Source organism: Monopterus albus, unplaced genomic scaffold, assembly GCF_001952655.1.
Source record: "Monopterus albus unplaced genomic scaffold, M_albus_1.0 scaffold108.1, whole genome shotgun sequence".
Lineage (NCBI taxonomy): Eukaryota > Metazoa > Chordata > Actinopteri > Synbranchiformes > Synbranchidae > Monopterus > Monopterus albus.
The window spans coordinates 1,037,210-1,056,001 of NW_018127988.1; the positions used below are offsets into that span (position 1 = coordinate 1,037,210).

An 18,792-nucleotide genomic window follows, 5' to 3' on the forward strand; every position below is an offset into this window, starting at 1 on the left:
GGGACAAAATAAAAACAAACAGCAAAAGAAAGACACAAATCATTAAACACAGGTACAGCTCATAAATGGCTAACAGTTCGATTTTTTCCCCGTATTTTTTCCTCCTCCTCCTTCTGAAGTCAGAGGCTAAAAGTAATTTTTTTCCATGGAGTGGATAGAGTAAATTATGCTGGTGAAAAGGGCAATGATAGGAGGGTTCCTCTGCAGCCAGCATTTTGTCATGGTCTCTTTGCTCAAGGCCATAAAAATCTTCATGAGATACAGTATGTATCACCCTTACTGAGGTCTCTGGAGATATTTCCAAGGTATGTACCTTCCATGTGGAAGTGAAAGAGAAATCAAGTTGCTGGTCCAGAACATCTGAGACTAAACCACCCACTGCCTTCCTGAAAATCTGGTCGGATAAACAAAATCAAAATACATGGGCGTGGTCCACTGACATCGATCCACAATCCCTGAGGCAGGGGTAACAAGACCCACTTATTTCTGATTTCTCATTGGTAATAATAAAATAATGAATCAGGTTCTTAGAGCAGAAATCTCTCCAGAATAGTGAGATAGTGGAAGTACACAGAGATTCCCAGATTTGAAGCCATGCCTCTACAGCTTTGTCTAGTCCGTTATCCCAGTGCTGCTTCATAGTTGGTTGAAATTATGTTCATTGAGTTAAAGTCCTTGTATTAATAGTCTAAGAGCTGAAATACTTCTTGAGTTATAAGCATCAATAAATATCTGAATTATTCTTGATGGCTCAACAAAATCAGGACATCTTATTTTATCAAAGCAAAAAAAAAAAAAACTGGCCAAATCTCCAATTACCAATAGAAATTGCCTCTGCCCATCCCAAAGGACTGGCAAAGATCCCCCAAAATTCTTAAGGTTTCCATCTGTTATTATTCGGCAAAAAGAAGTGATTTCCTGCTTGGTCCATTGTCTATGGCTACAATCTTGTGGTGTGGGAAGGAAGTGCGGCTCACATGCCGAGAGCAACCGGATCTCTTTACAGAGCTGGACTCTCTGTGAATATTTATTTTTTGTATTTATTTAGTTATTATGTCAATGCTAATGCAAATTGTCAGCCGTTTTCATTTACTGGTTGCCTCTTCACAACTATACTAGACAGAACAGTATTATGCAGATTTCATAATAAAGAAATATATAGAGAAATATGGAAGTAAATCTAGCATGTTGTTGCTCTGTCAAAATTCCAGCCCAGATAAGTGTCATGTTAGAATACACTGCAACTGCCCAGAAAGAGCCCCGGGCACAGAAGCAACAAACGGGAGTGTAGGGACTATTAACTGGAAATGTAATTTATTAGACAAGCTGAATTGATTTACAAGCAAGGAAAACAGCCGTGTTAGTAACACAGCCAGGCTGTTTGTTTTGGCTGAGAATTATTCTAGAAAAATAATAAATTCCCAAGACAAGTGATAACATTACAGCTGCTACAGTAACACATGGATAAATATAAGAGAGTGTGAACACTGCAAAGCTTGTAGAATTACTGTACCCAGTGTGAGCTTCAACTCAGATTACAGACTCCTGCTACCTGCATGAAGGCCATTATTAGTCCAGGCTAAAATTAGTTTTCCAAAACGCCAGAAAACGCTACTGACTTCTTGCTTACTGAGCGAGACAACTATTAAAGAGGAGATTTTACACATAAGCAATGCATTCCAATCCAGGGTAAGCAATGCCATTGTCCCAACTAATGTTGTACAGAACATTTTAACCGCTGAAGGAGTTAAGGCTCCCTCTCACATTGCCTTGGCTGGGAAATCACCAGTGAGAAAGAATGAGAAAAAAATCTGATGAGAGACAGTGTTTGACTGTGTGCCTGTGTTCAATATGTAGGCAAACGCTTTAGACTGGTATTCTGCACCAAACTCTCATTGTAGCAGCAGCACAGGTCCATGACCACTGCTGTCCTCGTCAGCTACACAGGCCACACAGCAACCACTACGATGGCTATAAGCAGCAGCACGATCACCACCAGCATCCCTAAAGGAGAAAAAAGGAGATTAGATGCAAAATCCAAAACAGTTATGTCAACTTGAAGCTTCACTAGACAACTCCACACACTGGTGGCCTCACATAGCAAGAAGTAATGTTGATATAGTTTTGTCAACAAATCCCATAAAAAGACCAAAAAATGAATTCATTCTACTAACATGTATTGTTTGTATATCCAAAGCTATACAAGTATGTGTTGCCACACACTTCCACTGTTGTCCAATAACTGCAGAAGCAGAGTCATGATATATATAACCTTTGAAAAACCCTTGGGGGGATTTATAGAAAAAATAAGGCATTTACAGTTTCAGAGGAAGACTAGTGATATTAAGTGCTTAAACACTATTTAAATGAGGTTTAAGTATTTTATCATAAAATGTTTTCTTTTGCTCTATCCCTTTGTGACAAAACCTTCGCAGTTCTATAAATTCTAAATTCAAGTGTCAAGCAGCCGGGGGACTCAGAGAGATGGAATGGAGTGTAGCCGAGACAGGGTAACACTCTAGAAGAGGTAAAAAGCCTACATACCTCACTACTAACTTTCATAGGCCTTGATCTAACAAGTCCCAAGTATTTATGTGCTCGCAGCACATGATCATTCTTCTTGTGGTGACTTAATGTAATTTACATGTGCTCAACAGCCACAAGTGCTTTACTGCCACAGACTGCACATGGTGATAGACATACGTTTCTGATTCTGCCTTGGGAAGATAATCATTGTTTTTCACTTATACTATGAAAGCAGAGAAAAATGTGCTAAAACTCACTCACACTTTGTCAAAGTATTTTATCCCCATGACCAGAAAATATTAGTTTTTATTACAGTCATGAAAAAACCTCTCTGTTGTAAAATCTACTTCAGGTGGAATTTTCATCTTTAGTGTAAAGACCTACGTCATTTGGGAATGTTTGGATCTAACTGGATTAAATCTGAGGCCAATGAGTGTGCTTACTGAATTTAATTATTTTGAATAGCTTACTAAATCTAGTTAGGTCTAGCTTTTAAATAAAAGCATAAATACCATTAATCCTTTGGTATTTGCTCAAAAGATTGACATTCAATGTCCTAAAACTGAAGTTTCATCCAATACATGCAGATCACTCATTTTCTTGTTTGCTATGTATCTAAATGACAAGCCTTTGATTATGAAAGATAGTTTGACATGTCATATTAGGAAACACTATTATAAACAATTAACAATGGTTGAATTCCATTTATTTTGATATCTAGAGCCCAGTCGATAAACAGCTGAAACAGTACAATAGCTGATGTTTATTACAGGTATGTCATATAGGTGTATCTTTTTGGCAGATAAGCAATAAAGTAGTTTTAGTAGAGAAATATGTTTGAGAGGATTTTGAAGCTGTGTTCCCACCAGAAACCACTGGCAAGTTTATTTTTCAGTGTCTGGCTCAATCTGTATCTTGTCATGATCACCAAGTTTAAGGGATTCTTTTCAAAAATGTTTGTGTTTATGAATAACAAAATTAATATCATTAATATCAGCTCATATAGTGCAACAAGATCTTTTTTTTTTTACTCAAATATCAGTGCCTGCCACAAAAATCCAGTATGAGTAAGGCTATATGTGAATCTAAAACTTAACTGGCCTCTCTATGCGTGTGTTGGTATTACTCAAGTTGAGGGGATATTAATCTGTTCTCATAAGACATTTCCACCAGAGGAACTTTACCAACAGAGCAGGAACCTTTTTCAGAACGCAGTTCCTCTACCAGCATTTCTACCAGAGGATCCAGGGTCTGCATTTAGATCCAGATCATAGTTTTACCTCCAAAAAGTCCCGGTTCCTTGGGTTTTCCATTTGTAAGGAGCATTTTAATGAGTGGGCCTACACGAAGAGACCAGTGAGTAAGATTAGTGGATTGGAAAATATGGGTTTGGTGTTTGTGGAGCAGCTTCTCCTGGTGTTTGACCTGAGGGTGGAGCATTACTCAGAGTTAACAATTCTTATGCTCTGTTACTGTATGCACAATAAAACCTTGGCGAAAAAAATACGGCTGTTACACAAGCATAAACTTGCAGAACAGTAATAATTCCAGCTTTGTCTCCAATCTGTCCTCCACCATGGCTATATGTTAACCATAATGAGCACTTTACATGTAGCATTCTTACAACCCAGCTGTCGACTGGCATGCTTTTACATCAGCTGGCTAATTTGTCTAACCTTCCCTAGGCTTCAACCCTGTTGTGGAAATGCATATCACAGTGCACTCCAGGGATAGATCTTGGGCTTTAGGTCCTGGGAATAAAAAATGCTGGGGGCTTTCTTTTGTATATGCAGCTATGGTCACACTGTGGGGGAAACAACTTGGTTTGGGGGACAAAAAGGAAGTCCCCAGAATGTAAATCATTACATTTTAGAGTGATGACTTGGTTTAAGGTTAATGTGAGGTTAGGTTAAGGCTAGGGTAAGGATTAGGTGTTATTCCACCCCTAATTGACTCCACTTGTTCATTGCTGTTTAGTATGCAGCTGGTATTTTTCCTCAGCCTTTCATTTTAAGTTTACAATTCTCTTATCCTTTGGCTCTCTCCTCCTGTATTTCCTTTGGAGCAAGATGTAAGCCATACTGAACTAACTGCTTGCAATAGTCTGATGAAGTGCAAGGCTGATGCTGGTTTCTTTGCCAGGATATGGGGTATGGCTGTAAGGTGTCCAAATGTCTGTACTCCACTCGTTGTGCCATTCTTGTCATCCATTTCCTTTGTTCCTTCTAACTGATTGTTTCTTTTTTTTTGAATATACATCCTTTTTTGAGCATTGTGTGCTTTTTTTTATTTATGAGAGGAAGATATTCATATAAGAGTCTACTGAATAAGTGTTTCATTCAGCCCAGTCCAGCACTGCCCGTGGCTCCATTTGCCAACACTGAGACAACAATAACAATAAAGGATATGCTACTGTGGAGTAAGGCTCTCATGCCCCCACTCATAAAACCACATGGGACAACCACCCTGCTGCTCACCCTACTGCTGTCTTTGGACTGTCCCTGGCTGCCTCAGTAACTAAAGAAGCTACCCCTGGCTCTCGGGAAGCCTCCAGACAATAATGGTGTTTGCTTGCCAAATAGATTAAGTCTCTGCTGTGACACTGACGCTGAGGGAGAAAGCTGGTGTCTACTGATAGTCTGACCACCCAGGAGCTTTGGAGGCCGCCATCTGGGTTCATCCCATCATAGCAATTTTCAGACACATCAGTAAGATAAATCACAAAGAAAACGATTAATTGGCAAGAGCCTTGAACAGCCAGAGAGGTTCCCCATTCCTCCCTCACTACTCTGTCGTGCCCCATGCTTATGGTTCACAGCCCATTTCTGGACCACAAAAGGCAAGAATGCCCTCCAAAAGAAAAGAACAAAAATGTTAACAAGGTTAGTGTGACACTAATCATTTTTCTCATAGCACAACTGAGGAGGATAAAAACTTTAACTGTGAGCTAAATGTTAATGCCACCAGACTACCATGCTCACAATGACAATGATAACACACTGATCTTTAGTTGATATGTTTTCCATGCTCACCACATTAGTTTACTTGGTTAATATTTGCTAAATAACATTAAACACACAGTATAGTTAAGAGTGATGTGGATGTGATGTTTCAAAGTATTTAGTTATAAGTCAAAGTTTTGGACAAATTTGAAGTTTGATCTTATGGAGACAGATGAAAAGACACAGGGTTGTTAACGTTATTACAGTTCATCTTGATGGGGATGTTTCACTGCAATTAATCCAATAGCTGTTGATCATTGTGGTGGCACTACAGGAAGTTATGATATTGATGGATTGGCCCATCAATACAACTAAAGTAGACAGAGCTCAGTCAGCATTTCCTCAACAATTCCTGATTTATGTACCATTAGAGACGGAGTGCAGTTACTTGCCATACATGCTGTTCTTCCAAAACCATCAAATGCTTCTTTTCACCAACAGTCTATTCTGACATACCATCAAGTCCAAACAGTATAAACCTACTCGAGCTGCAAGCCACCTGCGGGAGTCATGTTGTTACAAAAGTGGCCCTATACAAACTGAGGATTAGCCCTATTGAGAAAGAACTGATGTTGCCTGATGGTGATGGCAAAGCTCTGGGAAGCTCACACTACTCTTGAAGAGAGCCACAGACTAATCTGCAGCCCTAATCTGACCAAACTCAAACCTACCACTCTTCAATTCCCTGCTAAAACAAGTGGTAAGGACGGTGTAACTCGGGCTTAGCGGTTTTAGTGACACCAGTGGATTAGTGTTGAAAAGGCCTTCCAGAAACTTAAGAGTAAAATTATCATTTAAATCATTAAATATCCAGTCCACAAAACTGACGTCATTAATGATAATTTCCAATCCAAGTCTTTTATAACTACTGCTGAATGTGAAATGAGGTATTTCAAACTTGGAACTCTATAATGCAGTTAATCAAGTCTAAACCTTGGGAGACAACCTATTCTACAAGCCTGTGCTGTGCTTGAATCCTCTATGTTTCAACATAATAAATGTTTCATTACACTACAGGCACCAGTCACACACTTTCCTTTTTAATGAGATAACCCGTCATATAGCTCAACTTACTCTTCTCCAACTTCAAGCTCCTCTGGCGCATGCATACACACAAAATATTTTGCCTGTAACTCAAGAGTGCAAATGACTGATGATTAATAGTGATAACTCTACAGTAAAATCAATTTTCAGGAACTTTTAGAACAACTTCAGTCTGGAAAATCTAAAATGCCACTTTCACAATGCGGTGGCTATCAAGAGTTATGTTAAGCATGCTCTTGGCTGTCAAAGCCAGACATTCCTAACTTTACAAGGAGTCAGCTGAGACATAACACAAAATGGCGGCTTTGGATGAGAGATGGTTTTAAAAATAAATAAAGCCTTAAGGCTAAGGAATTATAAACGTGCTGCCACGGAGAAAAAAGGAAAGCCCTCCAAACAATTTGTGGCATGTAGTATTTTCAACTCTTTCTCTACTTGAGACAAATGTCAAACAACTGAGGAGACGATCGAGGGATGACAGAGAGAAAGGAAAAAAGCAAAAGAGCACTGAGGTGAGACAATAGAGGAATTTTCCATTTACTGAGAAGGTCTGAGACACACACACACACACACACATATGTGCACATCAATACACACATGCATGCACAAGAATACTTTTCAAACACTATTTTAATAATTTGTATGGGCGCTTGGAAATGCACCAAGCCAACATATTTATGTGACATAATATAGACAAGCAAGTGCTCATGGTATCATGCACATGCATGGACATGCATATGCCCCATGGATATTCTTTAGCCGTCAGGAGCAGGAGGGAGGTTTGGTGGCAGAAGAAAAGTTGAACAAAACAGACAGAAAGAAAGAGCCCTGATTCAAACACAATATAAGCTCTGGGATCTTTAAACAAACTTATGCATGGGCACCATGGGGACACAGCCAACAGAATGAAGCATTCTGGGGGTTGACCTTCCTACTGTCTGCTCCATTCCTGTCAGTGACTGCCTGTTAGCGGGGTCTCCTAGGACCAGCCATAGCAAAGTTTCTGTCTGGCATTTCACTGGGCAAACAGAACCTGGCTCACACTACCACATTCAATAAGTTGGTTTAAACCAGCTACCACACCTCTGAAAAACTTTACCCACAAAGAAAAACAGAGGAGCCGAGTCTTGTAAATAACAAAACAAAAGTTAAACAAACCGAAGCAGATCTGCGGTGATGATAATGGAGGGCCATGCATTGACACGGCCTTCCAGGGACCAACTAAACTCACCAAAATCTGGAGCTGGAACAAAAGAGGTTGATGACTTAAGGCCTGATTTGCAATGCTCAGTAGACATTTGAGGATTCCTCAAAGGACTAATATGAAAGGCCTTCTTAAAAGCCCAGGACATTATGTTAGCAGGCATGACAAACACCACCAGTCCACCCACCATTCAACACCCACATGCTCTGTGCAAAGAGCGCTTGTCTTCACATCATTTTTTTCATTTCCATTAAAACCAATTCTCTCTGGAAAGAAGACTAAGGGGGGTAATCACTCCAACATTACGCAGTTTCTAGAGGATAACTTTGAACTGCTAAAAAAAAAAATTACATGTACCTAACATGATGATTATATAAACTGTCTAAGGGTGGTACTACAGTATTATTTTTGTCTAACTGTCTCACACTAGCCAGTTATTTCCTTCATAAAAGCCATAGTCTGTTAGACACCTGGTCTGTGAACTGCAGGAAAAACAGGAGAAACCAGAGGCTTTCTATAAATATTCACATAAATAACCAGTTAAACATTTTTTTTATATAAAACAGATTAATTTTGTTTTGTTTTCAAGGACACAGATGTGTTTTCCCTAATTCTAGATCAAGTCCATGATAAAGGCTCACCACAGGAGGCCGACTTTGTCTCCACCAGCTTTACCCTCCGTGTCTCATTACGAATCTTGTCATCTGTCTTGTCCACAAGATGTGCAAGGTCGTCAATGATCTCTGAGAAGCAAAGAAAGAGAAAGAAAAGAGAAACAAGGTCAGTAAAGCTAATTTCTGCTTTGTATTGTTTGCTTCTTTTTGCCACTACTAAGACTTTTTTAATCTCACAAAAGACCTTCTAATATGCTTTGTATAATAACAAATTACCCCAAATGAAAAGGCGACAGCTTCCACAGGACTTGACATCAGAGTGGTCAACAACTTCAAAAGGAAGAAGCTGCCAACACAGAAACGCGAGTGCTGCTGAAGTGGGCTGTGTGAAAGCACTCCTCACCCTCTCCAGCGGTTTCACTACTTCCTGAATCCATTCTGGATTTAATCAGGTCCTTATTATTAATTATTTTAAAAGGCTTCAGTGATTATGCCCGGGCATCCAGAGAAATACAGGGTGCATTATGCGTCTGTTTGTGTGTTTGGCACTGTGGCCAGGGTCCGCCAGGCCCTTCCAGATGGAAGCCTGTGTGATTTGTTAGATCTAGCCGCTGTGTTGACAAGGCATCTTTAGAGGTCTGGGCCAACAACAAAAACAGATATCTGCTGAAAGATTTCTAAATTCTTGATTTGTTAAGGTTGGACTTTAAATGCAATACTAGCTAGAGATGATATTAACTTGGACTTGTGGTTTTGAGTCAGAACCCAGTCACAAATGGCACATGGTAACCCATGACTGACTTATAAATAGGCTGAAACAAATAGAGAGCCATAGGGATTGTTTTAGTGTTTTGTTTTTTTTTTCGTAGGCCAACCTGGAAGTTAGCATCATCCTGGTTCCCTCAACGTAAAACAAAAATGGGATTTCTGCATAGGTGTTCGGATTATTGCAGAAACTAAGGTCTGTGACAAACAAGGGTTTATGACACTCAAAATCACAGGTGGGGTATTTTAATGATGCATTTTATGTCACAGAACAAAACCTGAAAATGTATTGGCCTTGTGTTAACCACAGACTTTATTTCAAGCATCTAACCAAAAACCCTTTCAAAAACCCACTGACTTCAGGGTGATGGAACCGGAAGGTCAAAAATGTTGACTCAGTTCCGGGCTTTAGGATTCACTACTACGGCACTATATACAAACTCATTTTAAACATCATCTAGTTTGCACAGGTAAGGAGGGCACAACAACATTAACTGAAAATATCTTGTGAAAATACCAGTTAGGACCATCTATCAGCTTCTGTCATCATTCCGCTACAACGACAAAACTAAGAATAAATACAAGAAGAAATGTGCGCCTCGTTATAAATCAGGAGATTCATTATGAAACAAGAACTCATATATACCATTTCATCTTAAAAGTGCGTTCAGAGATTTAGATTTGTGCCATTTTTTCTTTCCACTGCAACAGTGATGATAGGTCCTTTCCAGCCGTGTAAATTGAGGAAGACATAACAAAACAGTAAGAAGTGACTGAAGAATAAAAAAGGGAGAAAAACAGAAGCAAGGCTGAGTGAGAGAAAGGGAAACTCTTCACAGATTCTGATAAATAGAGGTTTGAAAGTAATAGGAAGCTAGACTCATCCACAAACCACAGCCCAATGCCAAGCTAAACATACTGTTCAGTCCAGACAGGAAACAACTTTTTATTGTTTATGCTTTATGTGCATGATCCAAGCTTTTTTTTTGTACAACCAACTTCCCATAGGTGAGCGCTCAGGGCCATCTGCAGCATTTGTCTTTGTGAGCACAACTGTATTTAGGTCTAGCTGTGTTTAAATTGGATTGGTGAGAAAACATTTCCTCAGCTAGGAGACATCAGCGCTTGACAGATCAGCCTGTTCTGGCTGATAACAGATAATTAAGCAGCACAAATAATTTGAGGACAGAAAGGAAAGCACTGACAGTCTGGAGGGTTGGAGTGTGATGGGCAAAGGCAAGGAGATGGGAGATGGGAGGGCATCGCATGTACAATGACCCTGGAAACTCCAACATCATCATCGAAGCATCAGGCAGCAATTTAGAAGGAAGAAACTCCTCCTTCACTGGCAAGGAAAGGGGTGTAGACCCATTTGTGCCACGTGCCAGTCCAGCTAATCATAAAGGTTGCTTTTGGCTTGCTGGTGCCAGGTTTCTTGGTTCCTGTTCTGGCTCTGCAATAACATCTCAATTCACTGATGAATTCTCAATCAAGCCAAGGTGTAGCAGTGCTAGAGCATGACCCTTAACTACAGCTGCAATGAAATGCTGAATTAGTTATTCAGAATGGGAGCCCTAAGAGGCTCTGGCTCTTTATGCAAAAAGTCCATTATTTCACTCTGTTATCAAGTCATGTTTCTAACAGCATAATTCTGACTTTCCAATTGCAACTTCTGCGCCCATGTATGACAGCTGTTGGTCCTGGCTTGGAAATGCCAGACCACAAAGAAAGCCTTGTTTCAGGCAAGGATTGTTTATATAAAATGCTATTATACTGGATAAACCTCCGAAGTCACCGTGTGGGAAAGCATGCATATGTGCAAACACACACACACACACACACGTTAAATTTGTTCTGTTTTCCGGTTGCTTTAAAATGAATTAGTTTATGCTTATTCATCTATGTCACACAATATACAATGTGTGCCCTCTCTTTAAATCTAAATTTAAAAGTACAGTACTTTTGGAAATGATTGGTAATGTAAGTTCTTAGTTACAAAATCACTGTTGGTGACTGACAGTATTCATCTTTGGAGCTCGAGGTTCCTAAAAGTCAGCAGTTAATTTTCTTTATTAATATAGTAATAAGACAAAATGTTGTATACTATAAACAAAGTGCTTTTGTATATCATGTCATTAACAGGCCATACGTTTATGTAATAACATAAAAATTACACTCAAAAAATGCTTGTATAAGTATTTGCTAAATGAAGAGTTGGGAAAGTTGTAGAGAATGAGACATGAGGTTCAGCACTTCAGAAATATAGAATAATCCTGTGGGAAATTTCCTCTTGACTCATCTTTTAGGACATGAATTTCCCAGAACCCAGAGCCACGTAGCACTGCAATGTCTGCAAGTATGCATTCAAGACAGTTAAGGATCCTCAGCCATGCCATTACACATATTCATTACACTATATTGGGTAAAGGAGACTCTAGCACAAGACCAAAAAAAAAATCAATTTCAAAGTAAATCAAAACATGATATTATAAAGTCTAACTCAAATCAGACAGCAAATATGAAGTTCATGTGCGGGAGCATTGCGATAAGATTGGGAGACTGTCTCTATTTTAATAATTAAATCCCCACATCCCTGATCTATATCCGCCTCAAGCCTCTGGATTGCTGAATCAGAGGGTATAGCAGTTGTGGCTTTGGATTTTGTGTGTGTGTGCATGCATGTGGTGGAGGCATTACCATAAACAGTGACACCCCAGCGTGGCACCAGGATGTGCTGTATTAACTCTGTGTGTTATTATAGAACTCATTCCCAGAGCGGGCAAACTGCACAGAGAAAACACTTATTTTCTCTCACCAATTTAAACACAATCTGACTCTGTGGAGCTAATTCTGTTGTGCTTATTCAAGAGATGATTTCTCCTGAGGATATGGAGAAAGAGGAAAGTAAAGACAGACCGTTTCTTCACTCAATCCTCCGCTTGTATCTCTTGTTGTATGCGGCCGAGGGGCTGACCACAACCGTTACCAATTGGCCCTGGTGTGACAGACTGTGTATACAAGGTAGTGCTCTATTGCCAACCAAAACACACACATCTCTGGATGTAACTGGAACTTCACTTGGTGCGCACACACGCAGCATGATGATACAACAATTATGGTATTTACAAGATGTTGCACACTCTTGAAAGAGTTTCTTTCAACTCATTTGTGTTTTTCTTTATCTTTTTATTCTGCTTTCAGCTGCTTGTTGTAAACAAACTCACCCTGAGGGTCTGTGGGAGGTGAGGATAAGGGGGAGTTTCACTCAAAACCTCAGAGTTTTACCAGTTTTTAAAAGCCAACAAATCATTTAGATGCCAACATAGAACTGAAATGAAAACATGAAAGGAAATGTGCAAGTTCTGTCTATGAAAGACAAGGCTCAGTATAGATATAATCCTAAAAATGTGTTTGGTCAACCTGGCATGTTGGGAGCGAGGACACATAAACACAACCACTTTCTTCCACTAACATTCCTTTAGCACAACACTAAAAATGTAAGTTTATTTATTCACAGTGGAATTTCTCTTAATGTTTAAATATTCACACTGGTGATGGATAATTAACAACTTGATTTCTGTTGTGGTCTCCAACACCAACACTCCAGGAAACATCACTATAGTTTTCACCCAGGGTCCAACCACTCATAATGTGATACCTAAAAAAATCAATGAATATAAGGTAACATTTCTAAAAAATAATTGAAATTACAATGGGAACATGTCACACAGAACTGCCTACTAAAGTGCACAAGATGGAAAATGAGCCTCAGGGATATTACTGCTGTGGAAAACCATGTAAGCCACAAGGACTGCATATGTAATAAAATCTTATTTAAATAAAATAATTATGAATTAATAATTAATTAATTATTAATAAAATATTAATTAATAATTATGTTTTTACCATCCTCAATCAAATCCCCCAGAAATGATAAACATGGACTCCCATCATGCAATTCATTGATCAGCACTCTATGTAAATAATAGTGAGTAAATTCATAACCATGCAGTGTCAGCATCCACCCTGTTTCTGTGTGGGTTTTGTGTGCACATGTGTTGATGGGGTTTGAGAGGACATCAGCACACTATTTGCTCTCCCTACATATGGCCTTCTCAAGTGCTGGGCCACATGTGTACAGATTAGTCTCACTGCTAGACATCATTGCCCCCCTCCCCCCTCCACCAATGAGTCTATAAGTCCCTTCAAAGTGGACTGACAGGCTCCCCAGTCAACACTTTGGGGGTAACTTAACCTGTACTGCATCATTAAACACGTCCTTCCTCTAGGACTACATGAGTGAGGACAAATGTTTTAGTTTATGCAACTTATGCCATAAGCACATGCCTTGATCTTAATACAGTACTGTTTGTCTGAACAAAGTGTACTGATTCAATGAAACACGCCGTTTCAATGAAAACTTTGTGTTGGCACTGTCTTGAAACCTTGGGATAAATAATCATTCGAAGGAAATCTTAACTTATATTTATAACATATTATTTATGTAATGTCAACTAACTAGCTACCTTGGCTAACGTAACCTATTTTGTATGCGTTAGCTACGTTAGCAACTTCTTTACTTGCATAATAGGCTACATTCTTCTATCTTACCATTCACAAGAATTACTCCCAACAAAGTTATAGCCTATGTCATGTATTCTTTATGGAGGCTAATCTTATTGATGATTACCTCTAGTTGGCAGTACAAAGAAATATCCAACCAGCTGTTTGGTTAGCTGATTGATAGCAATTTTTCCAATCATACAAATGTTCATCCAAACACTGACTGTTAGATTGACAGGTCATTCCTGTTTCCAGCTTATATTTCATCTTGAGATCAAGTCATCTCTCCATTCTTTTTCAGGGCATATCACTCACTGGTGTTTTTACATTCATTCTAATACATCACCTTTTAACACTCATCCGGATTAGGTGCTCTGCAAAAACACTTAGGTATTGCCCATAAGACAAACGTTGGTAGGGAAAACCCTGTATACAGTACATGCGACTAACTATACAACATGATACAAAACCGCTGGCAAACATGCTGTGTACTTGAATTGAGGGGTTTTTCCATTATAGGAACCTACCAAATGTGTCAAGCCAAGTAAGGCTCGCCATGGGTTCTGTGTTTGCTTCCACCGCCTTCCGCCCACTTTGGAGGTGCGTTCCGGGAGCTAAATTTCAGCAAACCTCAGGAGGCAGTACTAGAATCAAGTTCTAGAAATGTGAGGGGGGAAGGGGTTCATGCGCACAGTGCAGTTGCCTGTGACTGTTTAAATGTCTGCATCTTCACACCTCAAGCATTACCAGCATAGTGTGTAAACATACTTACTAGTTTAGAGGTAAAACAAGCACTTCACTAATTGGTTTAGAGGTAGAATGAGGACTTAACTCATTGATTTAGAGGTAAAACAGGGACTTCAGTGACTTAAAAATACAGTGGAAAAATAAAGCAGGTCAGTCAGCGTCAACCTGGGAGGTTATGTGGGGCAAAGTATGGAGTATACTCTTTGCTAGGTTCTGACAGCGAAAATGCAGCTTTTTACTCCACCAGTAAAACTAACAAATTTCAGAAAACAATCAAAACCAAGTCTTCAAGTAGTTAAAGGAGTATAAATATAGCAAAAAGCTGGAACAGCAGTGCCTCACCCCCTTGACTACCATCCCTTATAGAACCTTTACATTTCCAGCCTTAATCCTAACCATTTGTGTGCCAATTTGAAACTCAAACCAGCTGTGTGTCCGTGGACAGTTTCATCTCCATAACCCTGCTACGTTTACCATAAGATCCATCATCGCGCATGATGGACACAGAAAAGAAGGGCCAGCTGATGAATGACTTTCTCAAAGTTCAACCTCTATTTGAAAGAACACACTTCAAAGAAAGGCCCATAAATTGACAAGAATCTCCACACTAGTTCAGTTTTAGCACATATAGACCACTGGGTTTGTACTTGCTAGATTCCAGAGAGAAGGCCTGTGTGAATTATGAAAATCCAGTCAACAAAAGTTCTGTTGGAGGAGTACACTGGGTTTCACCTACACAATCAAATGCATTCATCAGATACACATGTTGCTGTAGGATGTACTTTAAAGGTGTACAGACCTACAGCCAGGAATTCAGGTTATCAGGCTATATTCCTGTTAAGTCATGCTGATAAGGTATTCTTTTAATGACAGATGAAAATCATTGAAAAATGTTGACAGCTGAGAAAATGATTTCTTTTGATGTTTCTTTTCTAGAAGGATAATGACTTTATTTGGCCGAGTATGTTACACACAAGGAATTTGTTTCCGGTACAGAACCGAGGCAGCCATCTGCGGCGCCAACTCATACCAATGGCTTAAACCATTGGGGGAAACTTGAGGGTTCAGTATCTTGCCCAAGGACACTTCGACATGTGGACTGTAGGCACCGTGATTCAAACCTCCAACCCTCTGGTTGGGAGATGACTGCTCTACCCACTGAACCACAGTCGCCCATATTCCCTCCTTGCTTATAGTTGCCCATTCAGTGGTGCTCCGGTGCATTGTCAGGCTCAGACAGAATAATTCAAACTATTCTTGAGCAAATCAGGGAGCTCTCAGGAGCACTTATTTGCTAGAATACCACTGAAGCTTTTTAAACAACCTGGGTACTAACCAGCACTGTACACATAAACAAAAAAAACAATGAGTCATCTTATGATACTGGCTGAATAATAATAAAACCTCATTAAGACAATTGGGCATGTACTGGCTGTAAAATGTTTTAGCACTGACAGCTGAAAACCATCAATATGACACACACAGCTAATTACATCCAAACCCATAATGTCATTTCCAGATTTTATCTGCTTCTCAGAAAGAATTGTTTCTGTGTGGGGCTGCCAGGTTCATCAGCATCCCTCATCTTGCACAGCCAGACATTAGAGAACAGTGAATGCAATGAACAAGAGTTGAAGTTAACAGTACATTACTTGCAACTAATACACAAGTCACTGACTCTGTCATTTTAGGATAAATTAAAAGAAAAGTTTAAAAATATAAAAATGGTGCAAAGACAAACAGCAATGAGGAGAGGTCTGACCGTTACCTGGCTTTCTCTCATCACCCCTCTTATAGCCAGATACCACCAAACAATGTCTGGGTGATGAGGGTGCCAGCAGCAGCATAAGTGCGAAGCAGGGACCACCCTGTCACTGGCATGGCACCTCCAAACAAGCCACGACTACATTTCACCACTACCATCACACTTCATTAGCAAGGACAGCCAAGAAGGGTGTGATAGATTGAGAAGTAGGATACTAATGAAAAAACAACACATGAAATTCCTACTGGATTCTGGCATAGTTACCAGTGTATCTATTGCACCTTGTGGTTACTATACTGTCCTTTAGAATGAAAACACTATACAATACAAACAAAGTTTATAAAATGTAATTGTGGTGAGAGGAAATGAAAATTATTTTGCTACCTTCCTTTTACAACAGCTCATTTAATCAGAGAGTGCTTTTCTGGTGCAAACAGAAATTATAGTTGTTTACAGTAGATTTTACCTTCAACAAGACTTCCTGTAACAAACCATTATAAATATAAATTAACCTGCATCATTATATTTAGTTACCTTTATGATTATACATTATCACAGTGACACTTGTGGAGTTTTCATTAGTTTATGCTGTTGATGACCTTAATACAAGGTAAGCTAAGTGACAACAAATCTGATGATTTCTGATGGTGACCATGTTTCAACATTGAAATGACCTAACGCCTCTACTTCTGTTTTTAATAAAGCAGCTACAGTCATATTTGAAACAAATTCCATATTAGTTTTCTTGATTATGAGTCAGTTGTAAACAAACTGGGAGGGGGGTCTGGGAATTTCTCACTAACTGAACAACTGTGGTCTAATTGAAATGATCTGAGTCTAACAACTCAACATCCCCTGTGGTGAGTGGAGCTTCCTGGCAATACGCTGGCTGGCTGGCTGAATGAAGAGTTATGGTGGGACTTTGATCTTCATGCCAGACCCTGTTTCACTCATAATGCACTGACACACATGCTCTCATGCACAGATGCTGACACGAGCACATGTATATGCGCCAAGCTCTATGAGCACCATGCAGACAGGTACACTCCAAACAGAGGAAGGTTCGCACATGAGCATACACATTTCCCGGAGGTGACATGCATTCTGACAAGCCATTATGTCCCAGACTGAAGAGGAGTTATCGCTACGGTGTTAACCCACAGTGCTATTCAGGGAGAGAACAGGATAGAGATGATAGGCATGTTATTTTATAGATAAGAGATAGATAAGTAAGAGTAAGAGTAAGGGAGTTTTTCCTCCCCACTGTCGCCAAGTGCTTGCTCAAGGGGGATTTGTTGGGTTTTCCCTATGTAATAATATTGATAACAGTAAAGTCTAGACCTTACTTTGTAAAGTGTCCTGAGATGACTTTTGTTGTGATTTGGCGCTATGCAAATAAAATTTGATTTGATTTGATAATAGAATTTAGGCCCAGATGGTAGTCATCTGTTGAAGATTAGTACAGATGCAGAACATGAAACACCACCGTGTTATTGCTCAGCCTGGGAAATTCTAAGACAAGGTGGGATCAAATCTGGACTTTACTCTGGATCATGTACTACGCGTGAACATCTTCCTGAGAGCTATTTCAATAAGGATCTTAAGTTCAAAGTCCTAATTTGGGGCACCTCAGATACAGCGCTCTATCAGTAGCTTGAAAACAATACAAAGAGGGTTGTAGAAAGATAACAAGCAGGCCAAACAAACCTCCTGTCCTACCAGATACACAAAAACTGTGTTTGAATATAATGACACCGCATGTTTGAATCACAAATTGACAAGAAGGAGCACTTGGAATATCAGGTGGCACATGGCATAACTGATGAAAATCTTAGGAAGTACATGGTGGATTTAGTGTAATTGCACATGGAGGCCAGAATAAATGTTTGGCCAACAATGTGGCTGAAACAACTTCCTATCCTGAGAGGAACCAGCCTCCCCATTAGCTTGTGGACAGCTAGGAGAGGTGCAAAGCACTAAGCAAACAGCAAAAAAAAAAAACGATGTAACACGACTACATGCTCCACTGTGGGCTACATGTGCTGATGGCACTTAAACACAGAGAATAAAACCACATGTACATGTATATGTACAAGACACATGAACGAATGATGCACCAATATTACAGTACAGTTGTTTATCTATGCTGCAGCCACTTAAACAGTGGCACCTATCTACTGCTGTCATGCAACTACCCAGCTCTCGCAGCTGATGAGCAAAAAGAAAAGAGGTGCTGATTATGGGAGGAGAAGAAGAAACCTTGTTAGAGGAAATAAACAAATGAACAAATCCTGGGTGTGATCCTATGACTCTCTTCATCCACCCTAAACTTGAATCACTCCACCGCCACAACAGGCCTATCCCATAGAAGAGAAAGCACACAGTCATGAATCATATAATTTGGTCGAAGCAAACCAAAACCGGTGTGTTGCCACTGCCTCTACTGCCCACTAGTGGGTTCATCTGTTTGCTGCATGAGGGAGCAGAGAGCTCCATATGGCAACTGTTATGACTCACATTTTTGATTAAATATTGAAGTTCATGAAAGTGAATGATGAACTA

At 39.7% G+C, this 18,792-nt stretch overlaps 1 protein-coding gene across 3 annotated transcripts in view; it reads right to left on the reverse strand.

Annotated features, from left to right (window-relative positions):
* Window positions 1-1,297: 1,297 nt before the first annotated feature.
* Window positions 1,298-18,792, reverse strand: part of stx8 (syntaxin 8) — a 33,111-nt gene continuing 15,616 nt past the window's right edge. For all 3 annotated transcript variants that reach the window (XM_020610978.1, XM_020610977.1, XM_020610976.1), the window contains exons 7-8: window positions 8,418-8,519; window positions 1,298-2,004 (exon numbers count right to left, since the gene is read on the reverse strand). In XM_020610978.1, the coding sequence (XP_020466634.1) occupies window positions 1,940-2,004; window positions 8,418-8,519 (167 nt within the window). In that variant the 3' untranslated portion in view covers window positions 1,298-1,939. The remainder of the gene's footprint in view (window positions 2,005-8,417; window positions 8,520-18,792) is intronic.